Source organism: Tiliqua scincoides, chromosome 2 (assembly GCF_035046505.1).
Source record: "Tiliqua scincoides isolate rTilSci1 chromosome 2, rTilSci1.hap2, whole genome shotgun sequence".
Lineage (NCBI taxonomy): Eukaryota > Metazoa > Chordata > Lepidosauria > Squamata > Scincidae > Tiliqua > Tiliqua scincoides.
In genome coordinates this window covers 35321645-35345214 of record NC_089822.1, presented here as the reverse complement: position 1 = coordinate 35345214, position 23570 = coordinate 35321645, and the positions used below count along the sequence as shown (strand labels likewise).

At 42.8% G+C, this 23570-nt stretch overlaps 1 protein-coding gene across 2 annotated transcripts in view; it reads right to left on the bottom strand.

The window, feature by feature from the left end:
- Positions 1 to 9412: 9412 nt before the first annotated feature.
- The window catches only part of VCAN (versican), a 155448-nt gene continuing 141290 nt past the window's right edge, over positions 9413 to 23570 (bottom strand). For both annotated transcript variants that reach the window (XM_066613940.1, XM_066613941.1), the window contains exons 13-15: positions 15642 to 15786; positions 14219 to 14401; positions 9413 to 10583 (exon numbers count right to left, since the gene is read on the bottom strand). In XM_066613940.1, coding sequence (XP_066470037.1) covers positions 10453 to 10583; positions 14219 to 14401; positions 15642 to 15786 — 459 coding nt within the window. In that variant the 3' untranslated portion in view covers positions 9413 to 10452. The remainder of the gene's footprint in view (positions 10584 to 14218; positions 14402 to 15641; positions 15787 to 23570) is intronic.

Sequence of the window (23570 nt, the reverse complement as noted above, 5' to 3'; positions counted from 1 at the left end):
AATGTCACAGTTTTATTAAGTTAAGCTATAATAGTTTATATTACAGACTTTGGTGCATTTTGAGTGTAAGGGGCAAACCTCACAAAAATATATGTAATGAAACCCTGACAGTTTTTTAAAAAAATTAAAAACATCTCTGAGAGACTGATTTTGAGTAGAAGAATGGCAGGGGGAGCCCTTAACCCTTTTCCTGCTGGCTGTTTTTCAACTCAGAATTCCCTTTTCCTTCATCAGGGTCAAATATATGTTCTTACAAGAATAATCACACACGTCTCAAACTTTACATAGGGAAGGGGTATTTTTAAATGGATAACCGACTGGTTGTGAAAGGGTTCACCACCACCAGCCCTTTCCTGCTTGTGGCCTTCTATTAATGCTCTTCTTAAAAATACTTTTTAAAAACTGTTGTGCTTTGTCACATGCATTTTACACATACGTCTAATGTGTAGTTTGCCTATAAATTAAATCAGTTCTTTGTCATGTCTATTTAGTGCATTTTCTTTCCAAATGACAGATTGTCCCAGTGATACGATTACTACCCAGTACATAAAGCTGCCTCATATTAAGTCAGGTCATTGGTTCATTAAGCTCAGTGCTTAACTGACTGCCCCAGTTTGACTACAGGTTCAGAAGAAGGAAATGTACAGCCCAATCCTACCCAACTCATCGCTCTGCCGATGCAGGTGACCAATGGAATGTATGCTGCATACTAGTTGCAGAGGTCTCCTCAAGGTAAGGGAATTTTTGTTCCATTGCCCTGGGGAAAGCCTCTGTTTTTCCTATGGGTCTCCCTGGTCCTGTGCCAGCTGTTTTGCTGGTGCTGAACCGAGGAGTGTAACAGTGATTGAAAGGAAGGAGAGAAATAGGATATAGCCACATGCAATTGATGTGGACTCCTTCCTCCTCTGTTCTGCCTCCCCACCCAACTACCTGCCCAGACACTCCACCATTCCCCCCTCCCTCCCATCACCCACCCCATCATGGACATACTTTTTTATGGACAGCGCAGGAACCAATTACCCCAGGAACCAATTACCTGGGGTGGGCCGATGGGGCCAATATATGTAATGTCTCCAAGCAGAGGCTGGACAGGTATCAGGGATGCTTTAGCACTGGATTTTCTGCACCAAGCAGGGGTTAGACAAGATGGTCTGCAAGATCCCCTCCAACTCTGTGAAGCTGTAGTCCAAGGAACAATGACCTTCCAGGTTTCAAATAGGCATCTTTCCCAGCCCGGCTCCTTTAGCTGGGGAAGCCTGGGACACTGTGGCTGTGATGCTGATGTGCGCTGTTGCTGAGCAATGGATTTCCTTTGTGTATCCCTACATGCACATCAGTGGCCAGTTTTGAGGATAATTTTCCGCTCCATCCAGCCCCACATGTATAAAGCGGTGTGTGCTCTCAGTGCAGGTATATCCTAATCTCTGCCCTCACTTCCTGGTCAGTTTCCCGTATCATCTAGTTAAGTCGAGCAGTGCATGCAGAGAGATTATTCATATGAACTGTTCTCCCATGTGCTCAAGAAAACTGGCCTGGATGAAAGGTGAGGGACTAGGTCATGTATGCACCATAAGGACATCTTGAAATGCCTGGAGTCAGTCAGACAAGGAAAGCACCCTCCAAACAGACCCTGTTTGTGTGTGAGTGAAAGAGGAGATTCTGTGCATGTTATTGAAAAGTTTCCTCCAGTTGGACATCTCATGCTACATTTTTAAACCCAAGGAATGTTCCTCCTGCATGACTATCAGCACAACACAGGAAAAGCACGTGTCCACTTCCTAGAAGGTCTTGTGCATATTGAGAATCCAGGAGCTGTTTGGCAAACCATGTGATTCTTGGCATTTCCGTTCTTCATGGATATATTTCTGTCTATAACTCTTTCCCTTATTCCATATTTAAACAAAGAAGGGGCTTGTTGTTCACAGCACAGAACCCAAAGTGTCAGTGCTCAGTAACGGAGCTCAGTTTCACTACCACAGATATTCAACTGCTTTCTATAGACATGTGGGGTGGTGTCATGTCCATTTGGGCCCCGTGAGAGGAGAGACTAAGAGGGGAATCAAGTGGAGGGAGGTTTCAGCAGATCTGGCACTTACCCAGCCCCGGAATGAGTTGAGAACGCTTCGGTAAAGGTCAGCAGCACTGTTTTATTCTCGTCAAATGTTTGATACTCATTAGGTGCTGTTACAGCACAAGGCCTTGTGCATACAGACCATCAGCATGATCCCCTTGGGTTCTGGTTCACCAGGGGTCGCTTTCCCCCACCCTGCGGTTCTGCCAAGAGTCTTGTACCCCTAGTGCCAAGGGGGCTTGGTTCCCAGGGTCTAGGCGACCACATGTTTCCCAAAGGGGAAGATCAGGGTGGTTCTTCAGATGTCTGTTTTCGGCTCCCCGCGGTGCGAGGTACCTGTGGCAGGAGGTGATGGGGTGTAGCTGTTCCTGCCTGCAGGGACTGGCCCCCATTCTGACCCTCTGGGATTGCTGTTCCAGGGCCTCAGGTGGCCAAGGCTTCCCCCAGGGAGGTCTGATCTCCCTTGACTCGGGAAGATTCCTCATCCTTTAGAAGGAACTCTGGGGAGAGCCTCCTCACCCCTTGACAGCCATCCTCCTTATGAGCCTACTGGCTTGGTGGCTGGGCTCCACCCTTTCTGACTCCTCCCCCAGCCCAAGTTCTCCTGAGATCTTGAGCCTTGCAGGGCTGGAACCTGCCAAGCCTGGCTGCCCTACACCTTCCTGCTGCCCTCCTCTCCTGTAAGCAGTATGGTGAAGGGGTGCTCCCAGGTGACAGGTGGCATGGATAGCATCCCTGCATTTCAACTTCAGATGTCCATGTGAAGACTATCACAAGCCAGCAGGGCTTGTCCTGATCCTAGATGACACAGAGCCCATTCCTATGCATGTCCACTCAGAAGTAAGTCCCATTATAGTCAATGGGGCTGACTCCCAGGAAAGTGTGGATAGGATTGTAGCCACACGCATTAAACTTAGGTTGCTAAGTTGGGAACGTCACTGAGATCTGCTGAATGCCAACATCTTCCTGAGCCTGAACACCTTCAGGCGTCAAGCTAAGTACAGTACAGATTCCAACAGGACAAATAAGTACCTACTTCAGCATGCTTTGCTTTAACAAGATCATGCTCAATACGTCAAAGTATATTTGAACTCAGAGCAAGATAATCTGATATAACACTTCAGCTATTACCAGCAGCAACCCTGATTTTCTAGCTTTCCCTGCAAAATCCCTCTATGTACTTGGTCCCTACTTTTGGCTTTGGCGATGCCTTGTTAAAATTTTGTTGGTGTGAGTTGCTGGATTGTGATTCTTAAGGGTTCAGTTGCCTCCACAGACCTGTAAAAATACGCTATGCAATCCTAGTCACTTTCCCTTGAAAGGGTCTCCCACTGTATGCCATGGGGTTTATTTTGCAAATGAATATACATAGGGTTGTAGCTCAATATCTGACTACAGAGCTGATGCATTTTATCCCTAAGCAATCTCTGCTCAACACTGCATATACGCAACAGGGACCAAATGTGTGCACCTTTGGGCTGGGCAAAAATAGGTGAATGTACATCCATGCCAGTGACCTGCTGCAACTGCTGAGATGTATTTTGAACTATTGACAATTATATCATTGGATAACTTTATTTTGATTAAAGTAAATCTTCAGTTAAAAGAATAAACACCACTGAGTTTTTCCATCAGTAGGCTGTTTTATGCAGTCCATTTCATGAATACTGGGCAGAGCAGGTGTCATTGTACCAATGTAGGTGGAAGTAAGCATGGGAGTTAGGAAAGCAGGGAGCAGGAAAGGGGAGGCATGGATTTAAGGCACAGCAACCAAGAAATGACTCAACACAAGAGCAGGCAAGAGTGGAAGATCAGCAGGCTTGAGACATTAAACAGAAGAGTTTGTTTTAGATAACTCAAGTCCTGGCAGAACAATGTGGTAAGGGAGAAAGTGGGACTGGCAATGATTCTTGGTATGGGAACAGAGGTTCACAAGCAGGCACTGTTTTCATTTGTGAAATATTGGAAAGCATGATGTAATGCTGACTCAGGATACAAGAGGGTAAGGCTGCAACCCTAGCCTCACTTTCCTGGGAGTAAGTCCCATTGAACACAATAGGACTTACTTCCAAGTAAACCTGGTTAGGCTTGTGCCCTGACCTGCTTATGGCTTCCTCCCTGTTTGTGCTTGGAAGCAGTGACCATGTGGCTATGTATGTTTTCATCAGGCTTCCATTCTAAAAACCATTCTCAGGGGCAAGCCATTGGATGGGCCACATTCTATACATGCAGGTCATTTGCTGCATGCTTGATCATTCCTGGACCTGGGTCTCCACTCTTCAGTTGAGAAGAACATCAGCCTGATTGGTACTGAATATGAGCTAAATATCTCCCCTGGGGGCTGGGGATAAGAATAGGCCCTCAGTTTGGCTGTACTTGTCGTAAGAGGCGACTAAACAGCCACCGGGTAGATGGGACTCATCAGCCTGGGAAGGCAGCTCATCTGAGAGAAGGAAAACTCTGATCCCAAACCTCCACTGCCTTGTGGCTACATCCAGTTATGGAAAAGGCTTCAGGAGTCAACCTCGAGGCAAAATCCGGAGCCGGAGTCCCTGAGGCAGTTCATGGCTGAACACAGTCACGTTCTGGCAACTCCTGCAATGCCGCTGGAACCAACCGTATTGGCTTCTGCCTTTCCATTGGACCATTTCAGCGACGTGGAGAGGGGGGATTTGCTGCATGGGTAACAGCCTATCCTCCATACCTACTTTACCCAGGCTTCGCGCACTGGAGAGGACACTCTGTTCCAGAACCACCATTCAGAGCGTGACACCATAGTCTTCCAAGACTGAAGGATGCCAACAACAACAACATGAGCTAAAGTAAATACTTCCCTCTGTAAGAGTTTTGTTTGCACCTGATCACATTTAAATGCACTTATTATGTAAGCTACATTTCAGACACCATTAGAGTTGACCTGCTAGCAAGTGGTACAACACCTGATAGAGCCATCCTCTCTGACATACTAATACTATCAGTAGTGTGGTGGTGAGTTATAATATGCAGGAGCTCATAATGACAACTCCCAATATCAAAATCACATCACCTAGCCTCACTCCATGAAGACTTGGAACCCAAGATGGCAGCACCTGGAAGAGCTTGGAAGAAAAGGCTGCTGGGGATGTTCCACAGCATCTCATGAGTTCACCATGTCACTCCCAAGTGCCGCAGCACACAGTTTGGGAATCACTGGTCTAGGCATTAAGAAATAAAGGTAAAGGTAAATCTCACTTTGGGCCCAAGCCTAACTGCTGTTCTTCTCCCTCTTGAGTACACCCCTGAATGTTATTCATGAATGGATCAATATACAGGTGATATATTGATATAAAGTGTATATCTTGGGCTAATATTACACCATATCACACATAAGGGTTAGCCTGTACACATTTGATCCCTGTTGTGTATATGCAATGTTGGGCAGAAATGGCTTGATGGTAAGGATGTTGTCAAGCTCTTGGAAGACTACAGTTCATGAGTGATGGGCTGTATTCAGCTGGAAGACTTACAAATTATTCAAGAATGTACTCTGGACTTTGAGAAAGGGAATGCATGGGATTCTTTTGTGCAATGGTATGATAGCTGGGATAGCTGACTATACAGGTAAGTCTTTCAAAGCGGTAAGGGTGGACTTGACAAATAATGCAACTATGATGGATGACTCAGAAAATGCACTTCTCATTTAGCACAAGGCCAATGATTTTATTTTTGATACGATACAAATAGAGCGTTGCTGCTATGCAAAGAATACTCTCATGCCATTGTTTGAATTCAGATTCTGCAGTCCCTTTCTTCACTTACCTTGATTTGACTCCTGGCTACTGAGACTCCCAAACAACAGAAATGAACCTTGTGCTGGTTCCAATCAGGCAGAAATGTGTATTTTACTACAGGTGGTGAAAACAAAAAAAGTGATCAAGCCTATGCTAGTGTATCTTTGTACAAAATGACAATAGATACTGTTTATTGAGAAAAATCTCAGTATACACAAAATTTATTTTATATATATATATATATATGGCATATTATAAAACAGATTTCATAAATCATCTGTATCTAACTGACTATGGTCAAATCCATATTCCATTTAAAGTCAATCAAAAATCTGACCCTGGTTAACCAGCTAAAAAGTTATTATTAGAAATGTAAAAAAATTATGAAAGCATTTGCATCAGTATTTGCCATTCTCAGTTATCTGACTTGATTCATCAGTAGAATGGACATTACAGAGACTCAGAGTTGAAGACATGCAATAAACAGGAAAAGTCACAGTAGAGCAAAACAAGGTTTCTTTGGTGAGCCAGAAGCCAATATATGAAAAGTTAACAAAGTTTCTAAACTTTTTTTCTTCCACAAAAACGAACATTTACATTACATACTTTACAAAATATAATATAAATAGTGAAAAAGTTTTCTGTGTGTTGGAAAGAAAGAAAATGTACAGAGCAAAACAGCAGCAGCTCATATGAGAGATTGTAATGGATCCGAATGATCAGGTGTGGCCCAATTCCTCCCAGAACGGTTTCACATTTTGCAAAACTGGTCCCAAATTGGCTCAACCTATGAACCGTTGGGTTTGTTTTTGCCAAGATGACATTAGTGAGCATGCAGAAAAACAGCAAGAAGGATGCTTAGCTATTTTCAGTAGGCAAGCTTGTCTACCAATGGCCACTGAGCACCATTTTGTTCCAAGAAAATGTCTGAGTGGCCCAGATTTTCCCAGAACATTGTAGGATTATTTTTTGTAACACAGTCCATATGAAAATGGGATACATGAATAGGGCATAAATGATTCTCTCCACATTTTGGCAAACCGGTCATTTTGCATTATAATCTGAAAGCTAATTTTATAATCTGAAAGCTAATTTTATCAGTCGCTTTGTATGATCCAATTGCTTAGGAAATCCTCCTTGTGGATGCAAAAAATTGTTACACAGATGATAACTGATTGTATGAATCAATCAAAAATTTCCACATTACAAAATCTGTCTTTTGATAATCACATTTCAGAGTGAACACAGTTTCATGTAGTGAGAGTTTGTACACCAAAAATGAGGAAACCTGCTGTAACCAGTTAGCCCTAACTTTGCCAATTCACAAAAATCCGGCTGTATTTAACTGAATGCCCAACATTAAAAATACATTTTAAACCCCCTTGTTGCATATCAAGGGCCAGCTTCCTGATATGTGAGAGTACACCTGGACATCATATGGCTACTTCACATACTAAAAACACATACTAGGTTTAGTTTATGAAAAGGTCCATCTATGTGCTAGCCCTTATTAATTAATGTTATCTTCTACTTTCCTCACAATCTGCATGCACTGATACAGCTAGATAATTTTTCTCCATATTATTTTAAAATTCAAAACACAGTAAATTTTAAATCTTGCTTGTCCCCTTCCAAGATGCTATAAACTGCAATGGGAAGATCATTTGGGGCAACATCAGTCTAAACTGGTCCCTGGATCTGTCCCATACCTGTGGTAGGGAGCAGGGCCTAGGAGAGGGGGGTAAAGGGGGTAGAGTTTGTACTCGGGCCCAGGGTCAAAAAGGGGACCCAGGAGCCAAAAGAGGGGGCCCAGAAAGTTCCTGGGACCTGACATTTTCCTCTCTTACCTGAACTCACTGCCAGCACATAATGCTGGGGCACAACCATGTGCATGCAGTGTTAACTGCTGCTGCAAGCCATACACACCAGGCCTAGGAAAGCACCCATGACCCTCCTTAACAGTGTCAAATCTGGGAGGAAACTGGCCTGCTACAGCAGCTCTTTGGCTTGTGGATCCCATAACTATGAAGGAAGCTCAGGGACCCAGCTGTAGGGTTATAGCTGCTGCAGAAGTTCATTTTGATCCATTCTAGTGAAAGCCTAAATATGATAATGCTAATATTCTGCAATTCATTTTCTATATTTCAAAAATTTTAGTAGTGTGTTTGGTTTTCCATATTATTTTATCTAGCTGCTAATGCTGCATGGTCAGGTGAACTGAACAGACCTGAACTCTGCATCAAGAAGCCTAGTAGACCTGAGCTCCAAGGACTATAGTGGCTGTCAGGACCCTCCCCCACCCTATTTTGCCCCCCCCTTCTGCCTGCCCCCATTGCCCCCCTTCCTCTTTGGGAAGGGGCCCAGAAGAAACTTTGTATCCCTTGCAAAAATTCCTCTCAAAGGCCCTGGTGGGGAGTGAGAGTGCTCCTTCACTCCTTGTCCATCTGGCACACTGGTTTTGCCTCCAACACCACCATACTAGGCTACATTTGAAATCACACCCCTATGTAGACATGCCTTCCCAGGCTGACGAGCCCCATCTACCCGGCAGCTCATCTGAGAGAAGGAAAACTCTGATCCCAAACCTCCACTGCCTTGTGGCTACATCCAGTTATGGAAAAGGCTTCAGGAGTCAACCTCGAGGCAAAATTCGGAGCCAGAGTCCCTGAGGCAGTTCATGGCTGAACACAGTCATGTTCTGGCAACTCCTGTGATGCCGCTGGAACCAACTGTATTGGCCTCTGCCTTTCCATTGGACCATTTCAGCGATGTGGAGAGGGGGGATTTGCTGCATGGGTAACAGCCTATCCTCCATACCTACTTTACCCAAGCTTCACGCACTGGAGAGGACACTCTGTTCCAGAACCACCATTCAGAGCGTGACACCATAGTCTTCCGAGACTGAAGGATGCCAACTCAATGTAGACATGCAGTGGCTTTGATGTGTACTGGTTGGATGAGAATGGCATGCTCTGCATATCTCCACACATATGGATTAGGGCAGTGGTTCCCAAACATTTTAGAGGTCCTTGAAGCTGCTGTCCAATTTATAAATGCCAAAGAGTGTGGTTATAATGATGATTGGACAGCAGTGCTCCTACAAGTAGCAGCTTGTTTCACCCTTGATGCACATAGCCTAATCTGCCCCGTCAGTTTCACAAACCACCAAAAATTGAGTCACAACCCACTGATGGGTCCCAGACCCACAGTTTGAGAATCACAGGATTAGGGTATATTGTCTGTCCTTTAGAGCACCACCTTAAAGTTGACCAGACAACAACAGAGTTGACTGTTGAACAGGGAAACAGGGACTGTTGAACTGAGTCTAATATGAAGAAAAAAGTCTACAATAGTTCTATGGACACAAATATTATTCACAAGTGAAGATGCTGATTTGTATACAAGTCACACAGCTCTCTCTCATGTCATCACAGACAAATGATCCCATTTATTAGAAAATTTTCTCAAGTCAAAAACATCTGAAGCTGCTTCTTCCAAATGTATCAGGTGAGTTTGGTGGCTAACAAATGAGCCACCAAGCTATTTCAAGATAAAGAGAACATCCAATAAATTATCTCAGTATGGCTTACTTCATTTATTTATGTACGCTTCACAGCTGCAGCATTCATACACAAACATTCATTACTTTATAAAAGGATTAAAAATGGTTATATATATTTATATATACAAAATTATTTACTTTTTTATTTTATTTTATTTTTACAAAAAAAGTAGGTCTACCTATCTCTATCTCAAAATGCAGAGAGCTGTAACATAGACCCACAATTAGTGTTGTAAAAGTCATCTTTTAAAAAGTGGCCCTGGTTGAGATTTATTGTATTAGCACTTTTTATTCCTACAGGCCCTCCTTGTCATTCAAAAGAAAAAAAAGTCCGCCAGGCAAGTCCCTTTGGGTCGATGCTGAAGCTGGAAAGGGCAGAAGTCAACTTCCACATGGAGGCCCCTGAAAATGCAGTTCATGGTTCTGTCTGCTGGTTGTACTCCTTAAGTAAGGTTTGCATCACATGGTTCTACGCGGACCTCCGGTGGGAAACAGCCATGTTTGTAAAGCAAGATCCTGCATTAATTGTTCATCTTCCGCTTGTGCTAGCCATTTCCTCCCACGTTTACAAAAAGAGAGCAGACAGCAATTTAAAACTATTTCCAGCCTGGTGAAGTACCTCAAGACAAATGAAATAAATGATGAAAGACCTCTGAGGCCAAATAGCTATAAATAAGCCTGAACTTAATGAGTGACGCTTCATTGTATATACAAGATTTTGAACACAACACACATTTAAACACCATTAAATCATCTTATTTACATTATCATTGGTGCTAAAATGGAACAGTTTAATTATTATAGGACACTGGTATCGATAATCAAATGGCTTCTCACCAATGACATATAGAAATTAACATACTAGACAGGCTGGAAATGCTCCCTTTTCAAAATTTTCATTTGTAGCAACCACTGATATGTGTTGAGAGTACTGAGGTCCTTAAGTTTCCAAAAATGTTTGATAATACTCCTATAATTGATAGAAAAAGGCACAGTAATTTAGGACTTTGGCTGGCACAGCGAACATCCCGCTTTCACCAGAAGTGTGTTCAACGCCTTGAATCCTGCCATGTCCTGATCCAACGATGAAAATGTTTTGATGAGTTTAATGAGTTTCCCTTTCCTGGTGAAGAATGTTTATAATAATATTTCTTAGAATAAGTCCTTTGGAATGAGGATGCTGAAAATAAAAGAAAAAGAAAAGAAGAAAAGGTTTTATAAACGTGAGCACAAAACAACAAGCTGGATGAATGGATGCAATGTATTGTATCTGCTGGGTTGTTTCAGCTGGCTCCTAACCCAGTGAGAATTTTAATCTGATGGAAAAGCAAGCACTTTTACTTTTGACAAGTTCTCCACCACATCTTGGTGGACACACTGAGGGGATGTGGTCTAGGTGATGCTACTGTGAGGTAGATCCATGACAGGCTGACAAATTGCACTCAGTGAGTGCTTGTCAACAGCTCTTTGTTGACCTAGAGGGAAATGATGAGTGGAGTGCCTCAGGGCTCTGTCTTGAGCCCAATTATAAATGACCTGGATGTGGGAGTAGAGAGGACAATCATCAAATCTGTAGATGATTCCATACTGGCAGGGGTAGTTAATACCTTTGGAAACAGGAACAGGATCTAGGATTATCTTGACAGGATTGAAAGATTGGGGAAATGCAAACAAAATGCACAAGGACATTTTGAATTTGGGTAGGAAACACCAGACACACATAGATAAGATGGGATACTTGCCTGAGCAATACTATGTCTGGAAAAGGTCTAGGAGCTTTAGCGGGCAGTAAGCTACACATGAGCTGAGTGTGAGACATGATGGCAAAGAAGACTAATGCAATTCTAGGTTGCATCAACTGAGGCATAGTGTTGAGACTGAGATGAGTCATGGCACCACTCTATTCTGCTTTAGTCAGATCCCACCTAGAATACTGTGTCCTGTTCTGGGCACCACAGTTTAAGAGGGATCTTGACAAACTGAGCGATGGTGGCAGAAAACTCGTGATGAATTCAATCGGACACGGAGTAGAGCTCATTACAGAGCCTACTCCGTGGCAGTGGTAGCAGCGAAGAGGTCATTCTTCTCTGCTACCATTGTGTCTGCTGATAGCCGTCCGGCAGAGCTGTTCCATGTGGTGCGGGGCCTCCTCCATCAGGCCCCTCCAGTAGATCAGGAAGAATACATGGGCAGCCACTGTGACGTGTTTGCGCAACGTTTCGCAGATAAAATCGATCGTATTCGTCACGACTTAGATGCCACATTAACAATGTCTGACGATGTCCCCTTGGCAACTGCTTGTCCAGTGTTGTGGGATTCTTTTCAGCTTGTGCAGCCTGAGGATGTGGACAGACTCCTTTGGAGTGTGAGACCGTCTGCCTGCCTGTTTGATCCTTGCCCAGCTTGGCTGATAAGAGCGGCCCAGGGTGGACTGGCTGAGTGGACGGGGAGGGTGGTCAACTCTTCCTTGGTGGAGGGGACATTGCCGCTCACTTTGAAGCGGGCGGTGGTTCGCCCCCTCCTGAAGAAGCCCTCCCTGGATTCTACTGTGCTGAATAACTACCGGCCAGTCTCCAACATCCTGTTTCTGGGCAAGGTAATCGAGCGGGTGGTGGCGGTCCAACTCCAGAGGGCCTTGGATGAAGTGGATTATCTGGACCCTTTTCAATCTGGTTTCAGGCCGGGCTTTGGGGTGGAAACTGCCTTGGACGCCTTGGTGGATGACCTACGCCGAGGACTGGACAGGGGGAATGCGTCCCTGTTGGTCCTGCTGGACCTCTCGGCGGCTTTCGATACCATCGACCATGGTATCCTTTTGGGCCGACTGGCCGAGTTGGGAGTTGGAGGCACCGTTTTGCGGTGATTCCGCTCCTACTTGGAGGGTCGGTCCCAGATGGTGGTGCTGGGGGATGCCTGTTCGACACCCTGGCTCTTGAAGTGCGGGGTGCCACAGGGTTCAATTCTGTCCCCCATGCTATTTAATATCTACATGAAACCACTGGGAGAGGTCATCCGGGGGTTTGGAGTGGGGTGTCATCAATATGCTGATGACACCCAGCTCTATCTCTCCTTTCCTCCAGACTCCAGGGTGGCGGTTGAGGGCCTGGAGTGCTGTCTGGAAGCAGTGAGGATCTGGATGGGGGCTAACAAGCTGAAATTAAATCCGGATAAGACAGAGGCTCTCCTGGTTTGGAAATCCTTGATGCAGGTGCTGGATTATCGGCTTGCTCTGAATGGGGTTGCACTCCCTCTGAAGGAGCAGGTCCGCAGCTTGGGGGTCCACCTGGACTCGCAGCTGCTCCTGGACTCCCAGGTGGCGGCTGTGGCCAGGGGGGCCTTCGCGCAGCTTCGGCTGGTGCGCCAGCTGCAGCCGTACTTGGATCGTGCAGACCTGGCCACGGTGATCCATGCTACGGTGACATCGAGGTTAGATTATTGTAACACGCTTTATGTGGGGCTGCCCCTGAAGACGGTTCGGAAACTGCAATTAGTGCAGAATGCCGCGGCCCGTGTGGTCACTGGAGCTAGGCGGTTTGACTCTGTCAGTCTGCTTCTCCGGGGGCTACATTGGCTGTCCATTCGTTTCCGGGCCCAATTCAAGGTGCTGGTCTTGACCTTTAAAGCCCTATACTGCTCTGGGCCAGGCTATCTTAGAGATCGCCTACTCCCGTACAATCCGGCTCGTCCTCTCAGGTCATCAGAGAAGGCCTTTTTGCATGTGCCGCCACCTAAAGTGGTACGTGGGGCGGCGGCAAGAAATAGGGCCTTCTCAGTAGTGGCACCAACGTTGTGGAACTTCCTTCCCCTTGACTTGAGAATGGCTCCCTCCCTCGAGACTTTTCGGCGAGGCCTGAAGACTTGTTGTTTACACAAGCCTTCTGACTCTATGGCCTTTTTAACATCTTTTATACATTTTTTAGTTTCTTACAGGTGTGATTCCTCCTTGAACTGCTGTTTTATGCTCTTTTTATTCTGACTTTTATCTGATTACTGTTTTTATGGTTTCTCTTAATGTGTTTTTAATGTTTTTATCTGTTAAATTATGTTTTAATCTGTTGTTTTTTGTTTGTCTTTTTTAATATGTTGTAAGCCGCCCTGGGTCCCTCTGGGGAGAAGGGCGGGATAAAAATAAAGTTTTATTATTTTATTTATTAACTGCAGCAGCTCCAGAGAAAGGCAACCAGGATGGTGGGGGATATGGAGACCATGTCCTATGAAGACAGGTTGAAGAAGCTGGGCATGTTCTATCTGGAGAAAAGATGGTTGAGAGAGAACAAGGTAACTGTCTATAAATACCTGAAGGGCTGTCTTGTGGAAGATGGAATGGATTTGCTTTTTATTCTCCACTGGGTAGAGCCAGGAGAAATAGGTTTAAACCGGCAGTGCAGTAGTCTGTCTCCATCACTGGAGGTCTTTAAGCTGAGGCTTGATAGCCATCTATCTGATATACTGTAGTTGTGGTCTGCGATGGCAAGGGGTTGGACTCTATGATCCTGTAGGTCACTTCCAGTATGATTCTATAACTCCCTTCCCTCCACTATGAAAATGTGATATAGGTGCTCCCAGGCAGACACCCAGATGTGCAGATATTCAATTTGTGTAATTGCCCCACCACTTCAAAAAAAAGGGGGGGGGAGGAATTGAATAGCAGAGTGATCAGGCATCTGTGTGGAGCACCTGCATCAAACAATGTTCTCTATATGGCTGAGTGAAGAGGATGCATCTCTTCTCCACCAGGCAAAAATTCTTTGCTACCCTGATAAATATCTGAATTGAACCTCAGTAATCATAAATTCCTTTGCAAAGGCAACTCACGAGTCATGCAGGTAATTTTAGGCAAATCCCATTGCCCATTTCCTTGGCATCGGATGATTGGAACATGGCGTTGGATGAAACCATCCTTGCAGTGATATCTGATCAATGAGTTAATTTCATAACGAGGTTTCATCTTCCCAAAAGTCTTTGCATTTTCTACCACTGGAGGTTGACCACAGGCAACTGAAAGTACAAATACAAGTTTATAGTCAGTATCATCAGCTTCCAAAAAAAAGGTTAAAAAAAAAATCACTATTCATGTGAGATTTTCAGTAATTTTCAGAGAGACTGACAAAAGGAGAGGAGGATCAGGACCATACTCTTCATTTCCAAAATGCTGTAGTCTGAAGAATATCAACTGTGAGTAAAAAATCTTTTCTGGATTGAACCTACTATTTATCCAGTTGGAACCATTTTCAAAAAGCTTTCATGAAAAATCTTCAGGATTCTGAAAGTTATGCTTCGTATATTAATTAACTTTAGAAACACGTAGCTTAGATTAAAGCATACATGAACTTATTAATTGATACATTACTTGATCCCCCCCCCCCAACAATATCAGGGCTATTGCCATAAGATCTGGGGCTATAGCTGATTTTGGGACACATCAAATGACTTGTGTCATGAATTCAGACTAAGCTTATCAATACTTGCACTGGCAAATCAATCAGTGAATTTCACAGTATTGCAGTATGTCACACCAGAAACTAGCTGTGTGAATAGCCATTTTTCATTTCTGTTCTTTTTAGACAGGAGAAGTTCTAGAAATTTGCCAGGATAGCATGATCTAACCTTTGTGAGCCAGAAAAAAAATACAGTTAGTATTGATTTTACTCCTTTCCATTTTATAGCATTGGCAACATCTTGGAGAAAAACAAAATTATTTTTGGAGAAAAACAAAAGCAAGGAACAGATTTTTCTCTTAAACAGCTGTAACATAAAGCTGCAAGAAATCCAAAACTGAAAAAAGAATAATTATTGCCATTTATGCATTTGTTTCAGTATAATTTCAATAAGGATTTCATAAAACAAGGACTAGCTCCAGCCTATAGTACAGTTTGCCACTCTTCAAACATCTAGATTTATACTTATTAGGGGCCCAATCCTATCCAACTTTCTAGCACCAATGCAGCCACAAGATAAGGGAACAAATGTTCCTTGAGGAGATAGAGGCCCTCCCCCCATCGTAGAAGGCAGTGCAAACCCCATTGGCAGAGCTGTATCAGTGCTGGAAAGTTGGGTCGGATTGAGACATAGGTTATTTGCAGCACAATCTTATGCATGTCTACTCAGAAGCAATACCACTGAGTTCAATGGGACCTGCTCTCAGGTAAGTGTAGGATTGCATTTAGATGTTTGAAAAAGATGGAGCTATTCTGCCCTTCAGATGGCAATTGGTGATTTCAACTCAGCAATTCCTTACCTGTTCCTTTCTTGCAAGTGTAAGTGAGATGATAATTGCAGGGTACATCATTCCACTGGCCATTCTCATGCCAAATTATAACAACACAATCTTCCCCAGAAGAAAAGAAACTGTCGGGCTGGTTTGGTCTCCAGTTTTCATATTGCTGCAGGGGAAAACAAAAAACAAAAACAGAATCCATGATTGAGGCTGCAGTCCTATGCACCCTTTCCTGAGAGTAAGCTCCACTGAACACTCTGGGACTAACTAGATGTGCATAGGATTGCACTGCAAGAGGAACCAAATTCAGTGTTGGCCGTGAAATTCAGGAGAAAGTGAACTATGCCCAGATACGTATATGACTCACAGCATATATGACAGATATATGACTCACAGCAAGTCAGATGTTCAAGCTCATGAGCAGAATAATCAGATTAGAAGGAGATTTGCAAAGGTGGTGAGCTTGAGAATTGCTTGGTTTAGATGTCTAGATTTTTGAAACTTTTGGGGGGGAGGGGAATCCAGAACTATTTAGGCAGGAACAAGGGCCCAGGCACGTTCAGTGAAAGTTCTGACTCCGATTTGAGATGCACATCCCTATGCCATGTTGCAAACTGCTTTTCAAAGTTCCCTTCATTTCAAAAGAGGTTTGCCATACAACATGTGAGCATGGGATGGGGAGAGTGAGTTCATGAAACATAAGTTTGGGCCTCCCTTGGGCACATGGAACTATTCATGCAGTTCTTTGGATAAAACTCATTGCCACCACATTTTTTATTTTAATCTCTGGATTGGTCTGGATTGGTGAAACAGCTTTATTTATTAAAAAAAAAAACCAAACTCTGAGGTTCTCAAGATACTCATAAGGATGACTATAGGATCACATTATGTGGTGCTGTCTGAAAACTTCATACCAGGACCGTTCATGTGTTTTCCATACCGAATGAATTCACCTGAACCTGTGAACAGGCACGTCTATGCATGTAGGATCTATTTATAAGGGTTGAATGACTCTGTGGAGGTCAGGGGGGCAGGGCTAGCAAAGTCCACTACCCTACCCTATCCATGAATGCATAGTACACAAAATGCCTGAAATAGGAAAAAGACACTTGTCATTAGCATTCCTGGTTGTGTTCTACATACTCACCTGTCACGTATATTGTCTCACTATACTCTATACTGTCTCACTGTATAGAAATCACAACAGAAATCACTCTGTTCCAGTGTTTCAGTAGGTGTTTCAGTACTATCCTTCCTGTCGTTTCTTATTTTAAACAGTACAACCAAAAGAGGGAGGAGGAGAAAGGAATGCTTAAATAACCTTTTCAGCCATTCTTTTCGGCGCACAAATTTGTCATTGCATGTATAATTAGAGGATAAAAATAAGTTTCTAAGAGGGCAAGAATTCCTATAAATTCCAGGCACTTACTAGCAAATTCATCCCTTAAATGGTCAAAATGATACAGTTTGCAAGTACTTTTATTTAATGTCAGTGCTTACATCTTGAAGCTAGTTCACTTATGTGCTTATAAAAAGACCAAATTGTTTTGTTTTAATTCTTTATAAAGTAATCCACAGACAGCATCTTTCCGAGCACATTTTAGTAATAAAGTTAATGAGCCACACAAATGTGGCGCTTACACACTGAGGCTGTAGAAAAGTTGAATATAATATTTAAAGGTTTCCCATACTTTTCTGTGATCAATCCCAATATTTTAATTATCTAAGCAAGTGAATGGCAACACTCTAAATTCTACTATTAAAAGTAGAGCCAGTACCAACTAATAAAACATTGCTGAAAGACTGGGACTGTAAGCCTTTTCATATTTTCCTATGAGTAAGGCCCACGGAATATATTTGAGATGCAACACAACACTGAAATCTGTGCAGCTTTGCCAATGGGTTCAAGATATGTTAAATGCAAATCCTGGCTACAAGGTAAGCTTTTATTACATAGCAAACAGCATGCAGAAGCAAGGATCCACATTGGGATCATGATGGAGGTAGGCTTAAAGCCCTAATTCCCCCATTACAGTTCCAATCCAAAGTGGGGGGGGGGAGTTGCATGCTATTTTTAGAGGGGGGGAAAAACAAGCAAGCTAAAGTCAGCGATGTGATTAAAATACTAATGTCATGTCTGGCTTTGACTAAATTTGCATACGTATCCAGGCACCCATGTGGGTCACTGCTCAAGAAGGAACCTACAGGAAATAAAACCATGCAGCAAGCTGTTTGAAGTGGTTTCATTGAGTCAAGTGATTTCAACAATGCCTTCTACAATTACAGAAACAGTTTGCACTGTGGAGCTGCACTCCTTCACGTGGCTGTAATTTGAATCGGCTTAAGTGTGAACACCTGCTGCAGAAGGCCTCACTAATTTATCATTAGCCACTTTATATGTGCTGATCTCTATTCGAAAACAAATACTAAGCAAATCCACAGAGTGTAGCAGTGTCTAACAATATACATTATCTAAGGCTTGCTCCTCCATCCTTAAACTTTGGAATGATGTCCGTTTGGCATGCACAAGAGGTTTCCTCTACACATACGTGCTTTTCTGTGCCCAAGGACGCTATAAGATCAGCCAAACATTCAATTGTGCAATCCCACACCTGCACTCTGAAATTGAAAGGGCTTGTTATGGAGGATGCTCTGCCGAACGATTTTTATGAATGTGAAATTGGCCCTAACAATTATGTTAGCACAACACAACAAATGAACTCACTTGAGTCCTACTCAGATGAAAAACTTCCAAAACAACATCAGAGCCAGAACTTACTTTGCAAATCTCATCCAAAACAAGTAACTGACTTCAGTCACTGCGGAATCAGCCTTTAAAGCCTTGCCCAAATGCTCATACGAGCATCTCCAAATGCTAGCTGGTTATGCACGTGTTCAATTCTGCAGAAATGTATAAGTACTTATGACTTCAACATGTTGCACATGATTAAGCAAAGATTCAAGGCATTTCAAGGAAGTTGTATGTGACCGGCAACAATAACTGAGAGCTCTGGCTCATGTGCCTTGTTGGCAAGGGCCTTCGGCCTCATGAAACGAACTCCATGGTTTCGCAAGTTTGCAAGTTATCCCCAGGCGTGGTGACATGCTGTTGCTTCTCACATCTGATATTGTCACTGTGCATGTTTACTTTGGCCTTGTAAGCCTTACATTGCTGTTTTTGCTAATGACAGAACCACTTAATGTAGGCGGTTCCAGACTTACGAACTGCTTTTCATAACTCTCCACTTCACACACGCTGAAATGGTTCAATTCCTATTTTAGGCAACTTACTCAAATTGGGAGATAAGCCTTCAAGAACTGCTCTCACGAGACTGAACTAAAATATGGCACAACACAAATAGATTCCTATAGAGACAATGAGTCAGGCTGCCATTTTACTAATATAGGTGAAAAACAGATTTAACTGGCACAGGCAAATTACAGTTCATAGACACCAGTTCAGTTAGCACTAGTACCTTTAAGGTCAGGTATCTGGAAAGATTTTTAGCAATGAATGGTCAGCAATTGAACACAATGAAGCCAACCTTAACATTTTCCCACTAACTGAAGCATTCAGGCGGCAGCAGCAGAAGGGAAGAGATTATAAACACCACTATGGAGAGAAGATGGGGTTTCATCTTCCACTATGCTCCTGAACTTCTCTTTGTCACAGGACCTTAAGGCTGGAGATTTGGCACTCTTCATATTGGTGATTACTCTGATGCAGCAGAAAGGCTTTGGGAGTGAAATTCAGATGCAGGGCCCAATTCTTCAACTTTCCAGCACTGATGCAGCCAATATTAGAAGGTGTGTGCTGCATCCTGTGGTGGGCGGGCAGTCACAGAGGCCTCCTCAAGGTAAGGGAATGTTTGTACCCAAGACTTGGGGCTGCATTGCAGCTGCATTGGTGTGGGAAAGGTGGAGAGGATTGAGCCCTGTGATTTTCAGTGAAAACATGCAGGATACATCCATGTTTATTCCCATTCATGTTGAAAATGAACACAAATGCCTAGTGCTCGCATAACATTGTTTATGGCTCTCATATCAACAACATATCCCATAGTTCTATCTTGGCAAGATGCAATACAGAAAATTTAGTCTACACCCCTGACAATTAAATATTTCTCAATCAAATCTTTTCTATTTGTGATTGTTTCATGGCAAAGTCGTTTTACCGTGCAGTAGTTCCTTATTAGTTACATGACTAGGTTCTGATTGTTATCTACTTCCAAAATTTAGGCTTCTACTAAACACTACTATTCTCTGCCAAGAGAGATGGACATTGCTTTAATGAAATGATATTCATAAGAAACAAGATGAACAACAATAACTTTGTTAATTTTGTTGGCTACTTGCTAACCTTGTCATTCATCAAAGACAAAGGAGACAAAACTGTAAGGGTACTCATTCAAAATATACAAGTGTAGCTTTTCTACTGTTGACTTGGTTATAGTTGAGTAACTAATGAGCAATCCATGTGGCTCTTTAGATGTTTGAATGTTGACAGGGTGAATCTCTCATGGGCAGTATCTAAGCAATGCAAAAGGCCCTGAGTGAAAACAGCAAACCTTTTTATCTCTGAAATGCCCACCAAGTGGGCATTGATAGCCTGGATTTCACATTCCCAAACAGCCAGTGGGGAACAGTGTGTAGTGAACCTCAACTAAATCAACTGCTGATGCAAACACATAATTACTGGGTCATTCATTGTGTGAAAAGCCAATAATCCCCTCGATAGTTAAGATCAGAGACTTATTTACTAGAAATAAACCCAACACATAGGCGCATGCACCTAGTTTTCGGCATCTGTAACTGTTTCATTACGAGAAGTGACATTTTCTTTCTCCTTCCTCCACTGCCCCCTGCAAATCCTTTTCATTACTTTTTTGAGCCTATCATAAAACCCGGAGAAAGATATGTCAGGAAGACGCCCAATAATTCCCCTTCAGTTCTGCCAAGTACTTGAAGCTAAGCAATTGCCGACTGGAGTTTAATTATAGCTCACCAATGTTGTCTTTAGCACAATCCTCCTTGTGTTTTGGCAAACACTCTTCTGTTTTGGCAGATAAGCTCTTAGAAGTTGTTATCTAGAGAGCCTGCTTCCCACACTGGTGAATTTCACTTGTGGTGTATTTACAGATCCATGCTTTTCAGAAAAGCCCTGTTAGCTGTCCAGCTGTTTTGGCTGAATTTACCTCAAGTCAGTTCTTCAGATTTGGAGGCAATATGGTGAACTCATCAACATGGTTTCTGTCCTTGAGAAGTCCTTGAAGAAACCTTTGAATGAGTACCAGTTCATATATTACACTTTCTAAAGGTGCATCCCTAAGATTTTAAAGCACACACTTCAATCTTTTTGAAGTTGATAGCAAACGCCTTGATAAAAGTAGAATTTGTAACTTAATCAGATCTACTTGCTGTGTAAAGTGTTAAACAGCCCAGAATTGTGACAACATCTGGACTATCCAAAGATTCCATCTAGCTCAGTAGCATGCAGGTCAGAATGCTGGAGGGCCACTTTGACATTTTTCTTAATTCAAGAAAGAATATTTCTATATCAGCCACAGAAAGCACTTGTCTTTTCCATTGGCCTGTTCTCTTTTTTTTTTCTATACATGTACATCTTCCTGTCTTTGTGTCCTCACAAGGCTCTCTGCTACTCAGATCTGCTACTCTATTATGGCTCAATTCTATGCCCCTGAAATGTTGGTATATTGCCAAGTGCACCAGAGCAAAGATGGTCCTGCCATTGTGGAAGCTCTTCTGCTGGTGGCTGCTGCATGGACAACAGTGCAGCAGCTAGATAGCCTCACACCACTGGCAGTGGAGTGCACACCAACTGCCAGCAGAACTCTCCATGGGAAAGAGAGGTGGGAAAGGGGTGAGGAGTGGGAAAGGGTGGAGTGGAATGAGGTGGAGCTGATGGCTGCTGGATCTTGAAACCCCTTTCCAGGTCAGACATGCTACAGTGGCTCCAGAGAGCTATGCCAGCAATAGAGCTGGTATAACTCTGAGAGTTCCATAGGGAACAATACAGTGGCTGAGATGGTCAGGTAATTCTTGCCTCTCTTGACCAACCTCTCCAGCAGGATGGCGTGTTTAGTGGACATTGCGCCAGCAGCTCATCATCCAATGTGTCATTCTTGTATAGGATTGGGTGTTTAATCTTCTCTATTATCGTGCTTTTCTGACTAAACCACTGCCATATGTGTTTCCAATCATGTGTGTGTTTCATTCACACATTATGTTTTAGATGTACATTTAAATTCCACACATACTGAGCCCATCAATCCTCGGGGAATCTCAGACATAGACAGACTGCCCTGTATGGTTGCAACAGCCTAGAAAAACTGGTGTAAATGTCACCACAAACTTGAAGAGATTACAAAGGAAGTCGCTTTATGTCAGATCAGACTATTGGCCTATCTAGCTGAGTATTGTCTACACTTACTAGGAGTGGGGTTCAGACAGGGATCCTTCCCAGGCCTATGCAGAGTTGTAAAGAACTGAAACAGAAACCTTCTGCATGCAAAACCTGTCTCACCCCTGCGTTACAGCCCCTGTCCCTTCTTAATCCAGCAAATGGTGAAACAATACAGAACATAGCACAGGCGTTCTCCCATCCCGACTGCGAGTGTTGAGCAACTTGTGTGGACTTCAGATGTTCTCACAAAGTGGGTGGGAAAAGAACACAACCAATAAATGCTTGTAACCACTACCACCCTGCTGGGGGCTGCAAAGAGTGAATGGAGGTGGTTGCATTATGCTGGGCCTAACCTAGGTGCAGATTGAAACATGCCATTCTCTGTAATATAAAAGGCAAGTCAAGGGTTGCATTTGGACAGCAGCTTCCCTCAGTACTGGTTGCATACTTGTTTTAAGCAGGGAGTGGAAGAAAGTGGATCCAGAAACGAGAAGCACACCACAGTGCAAGTTATTTTTCTGGACTGGGTCACCCACACACATCCCATTAGCTTCCCAGTTTGTGGTTTCAATAGTGTGGATGTGACATGTGAGCCTCAAGAACACTTGATTCTCAGACACCTGAAAAATCTTCCATGTGGAAGAAATATGGATGCTTCCCTGAGCTCTAAGGAGAAAGGTTAGAATAAAAAGTAAATAAATAAATAAACAAAATAAATATAGCTAACGCCAATTTGATGTAACAAAATAACTAACTGCTTTGCAAAATGCACGCAATAAGCTCTTGCAAACAAACTAGAAATCAAGTTGTGTTTTAAGAGTTATTTTCACCTTAAAACAGAAGATATGGGTTAGACAGCTAAGTGGTAAAATAGATGCTTATTCAGTGGCACCACAACTATCCAGCAGATGGCAATGCTGAATCATTACTGGATCAAGATAATAACCATTCTTGATTTTAAATGAACATAAAGAACTTTAAGACACCAGAAAGATGTTATCCTTTTCGTGCCCAGTACAAATGCCAAGGAAATAAATTTCAACCTTTCCATTCAATTCCACGAACTTCATGCATTTAATGGAATGTGCCTCTTACCAATTCTGGGCAGGATAGAGAAAGAAAGGGGAAGAAAAAGAGAACTGTAAGAGGGAGACTTTTCAGAGCAAAATATAATAATCGGAATATAAGTTTATGCAACAATTTGTTTTGTTAGATCAGTGATTATATATATATATATATATATATATATATATATCATTATATATATATATCATTATATATATAATTATATATGTTTATATAATATAAACATTATATATATATAATACATATATAATGTATATATATAAACATTCTCTGATTGCTCAAGAACAGTCTATCACAATATAAATTACAGACATTTGTGTTGCATTCTGCAAGTACAGAACTGCAAGTACAGAACTGGAGGAATCCCTGTTAGCTGAACAAAGTGGCTTTTTTTTTTTCCAACAGTGGTCTCATAATTAGCAGAGGATGAAGGGAGCAAC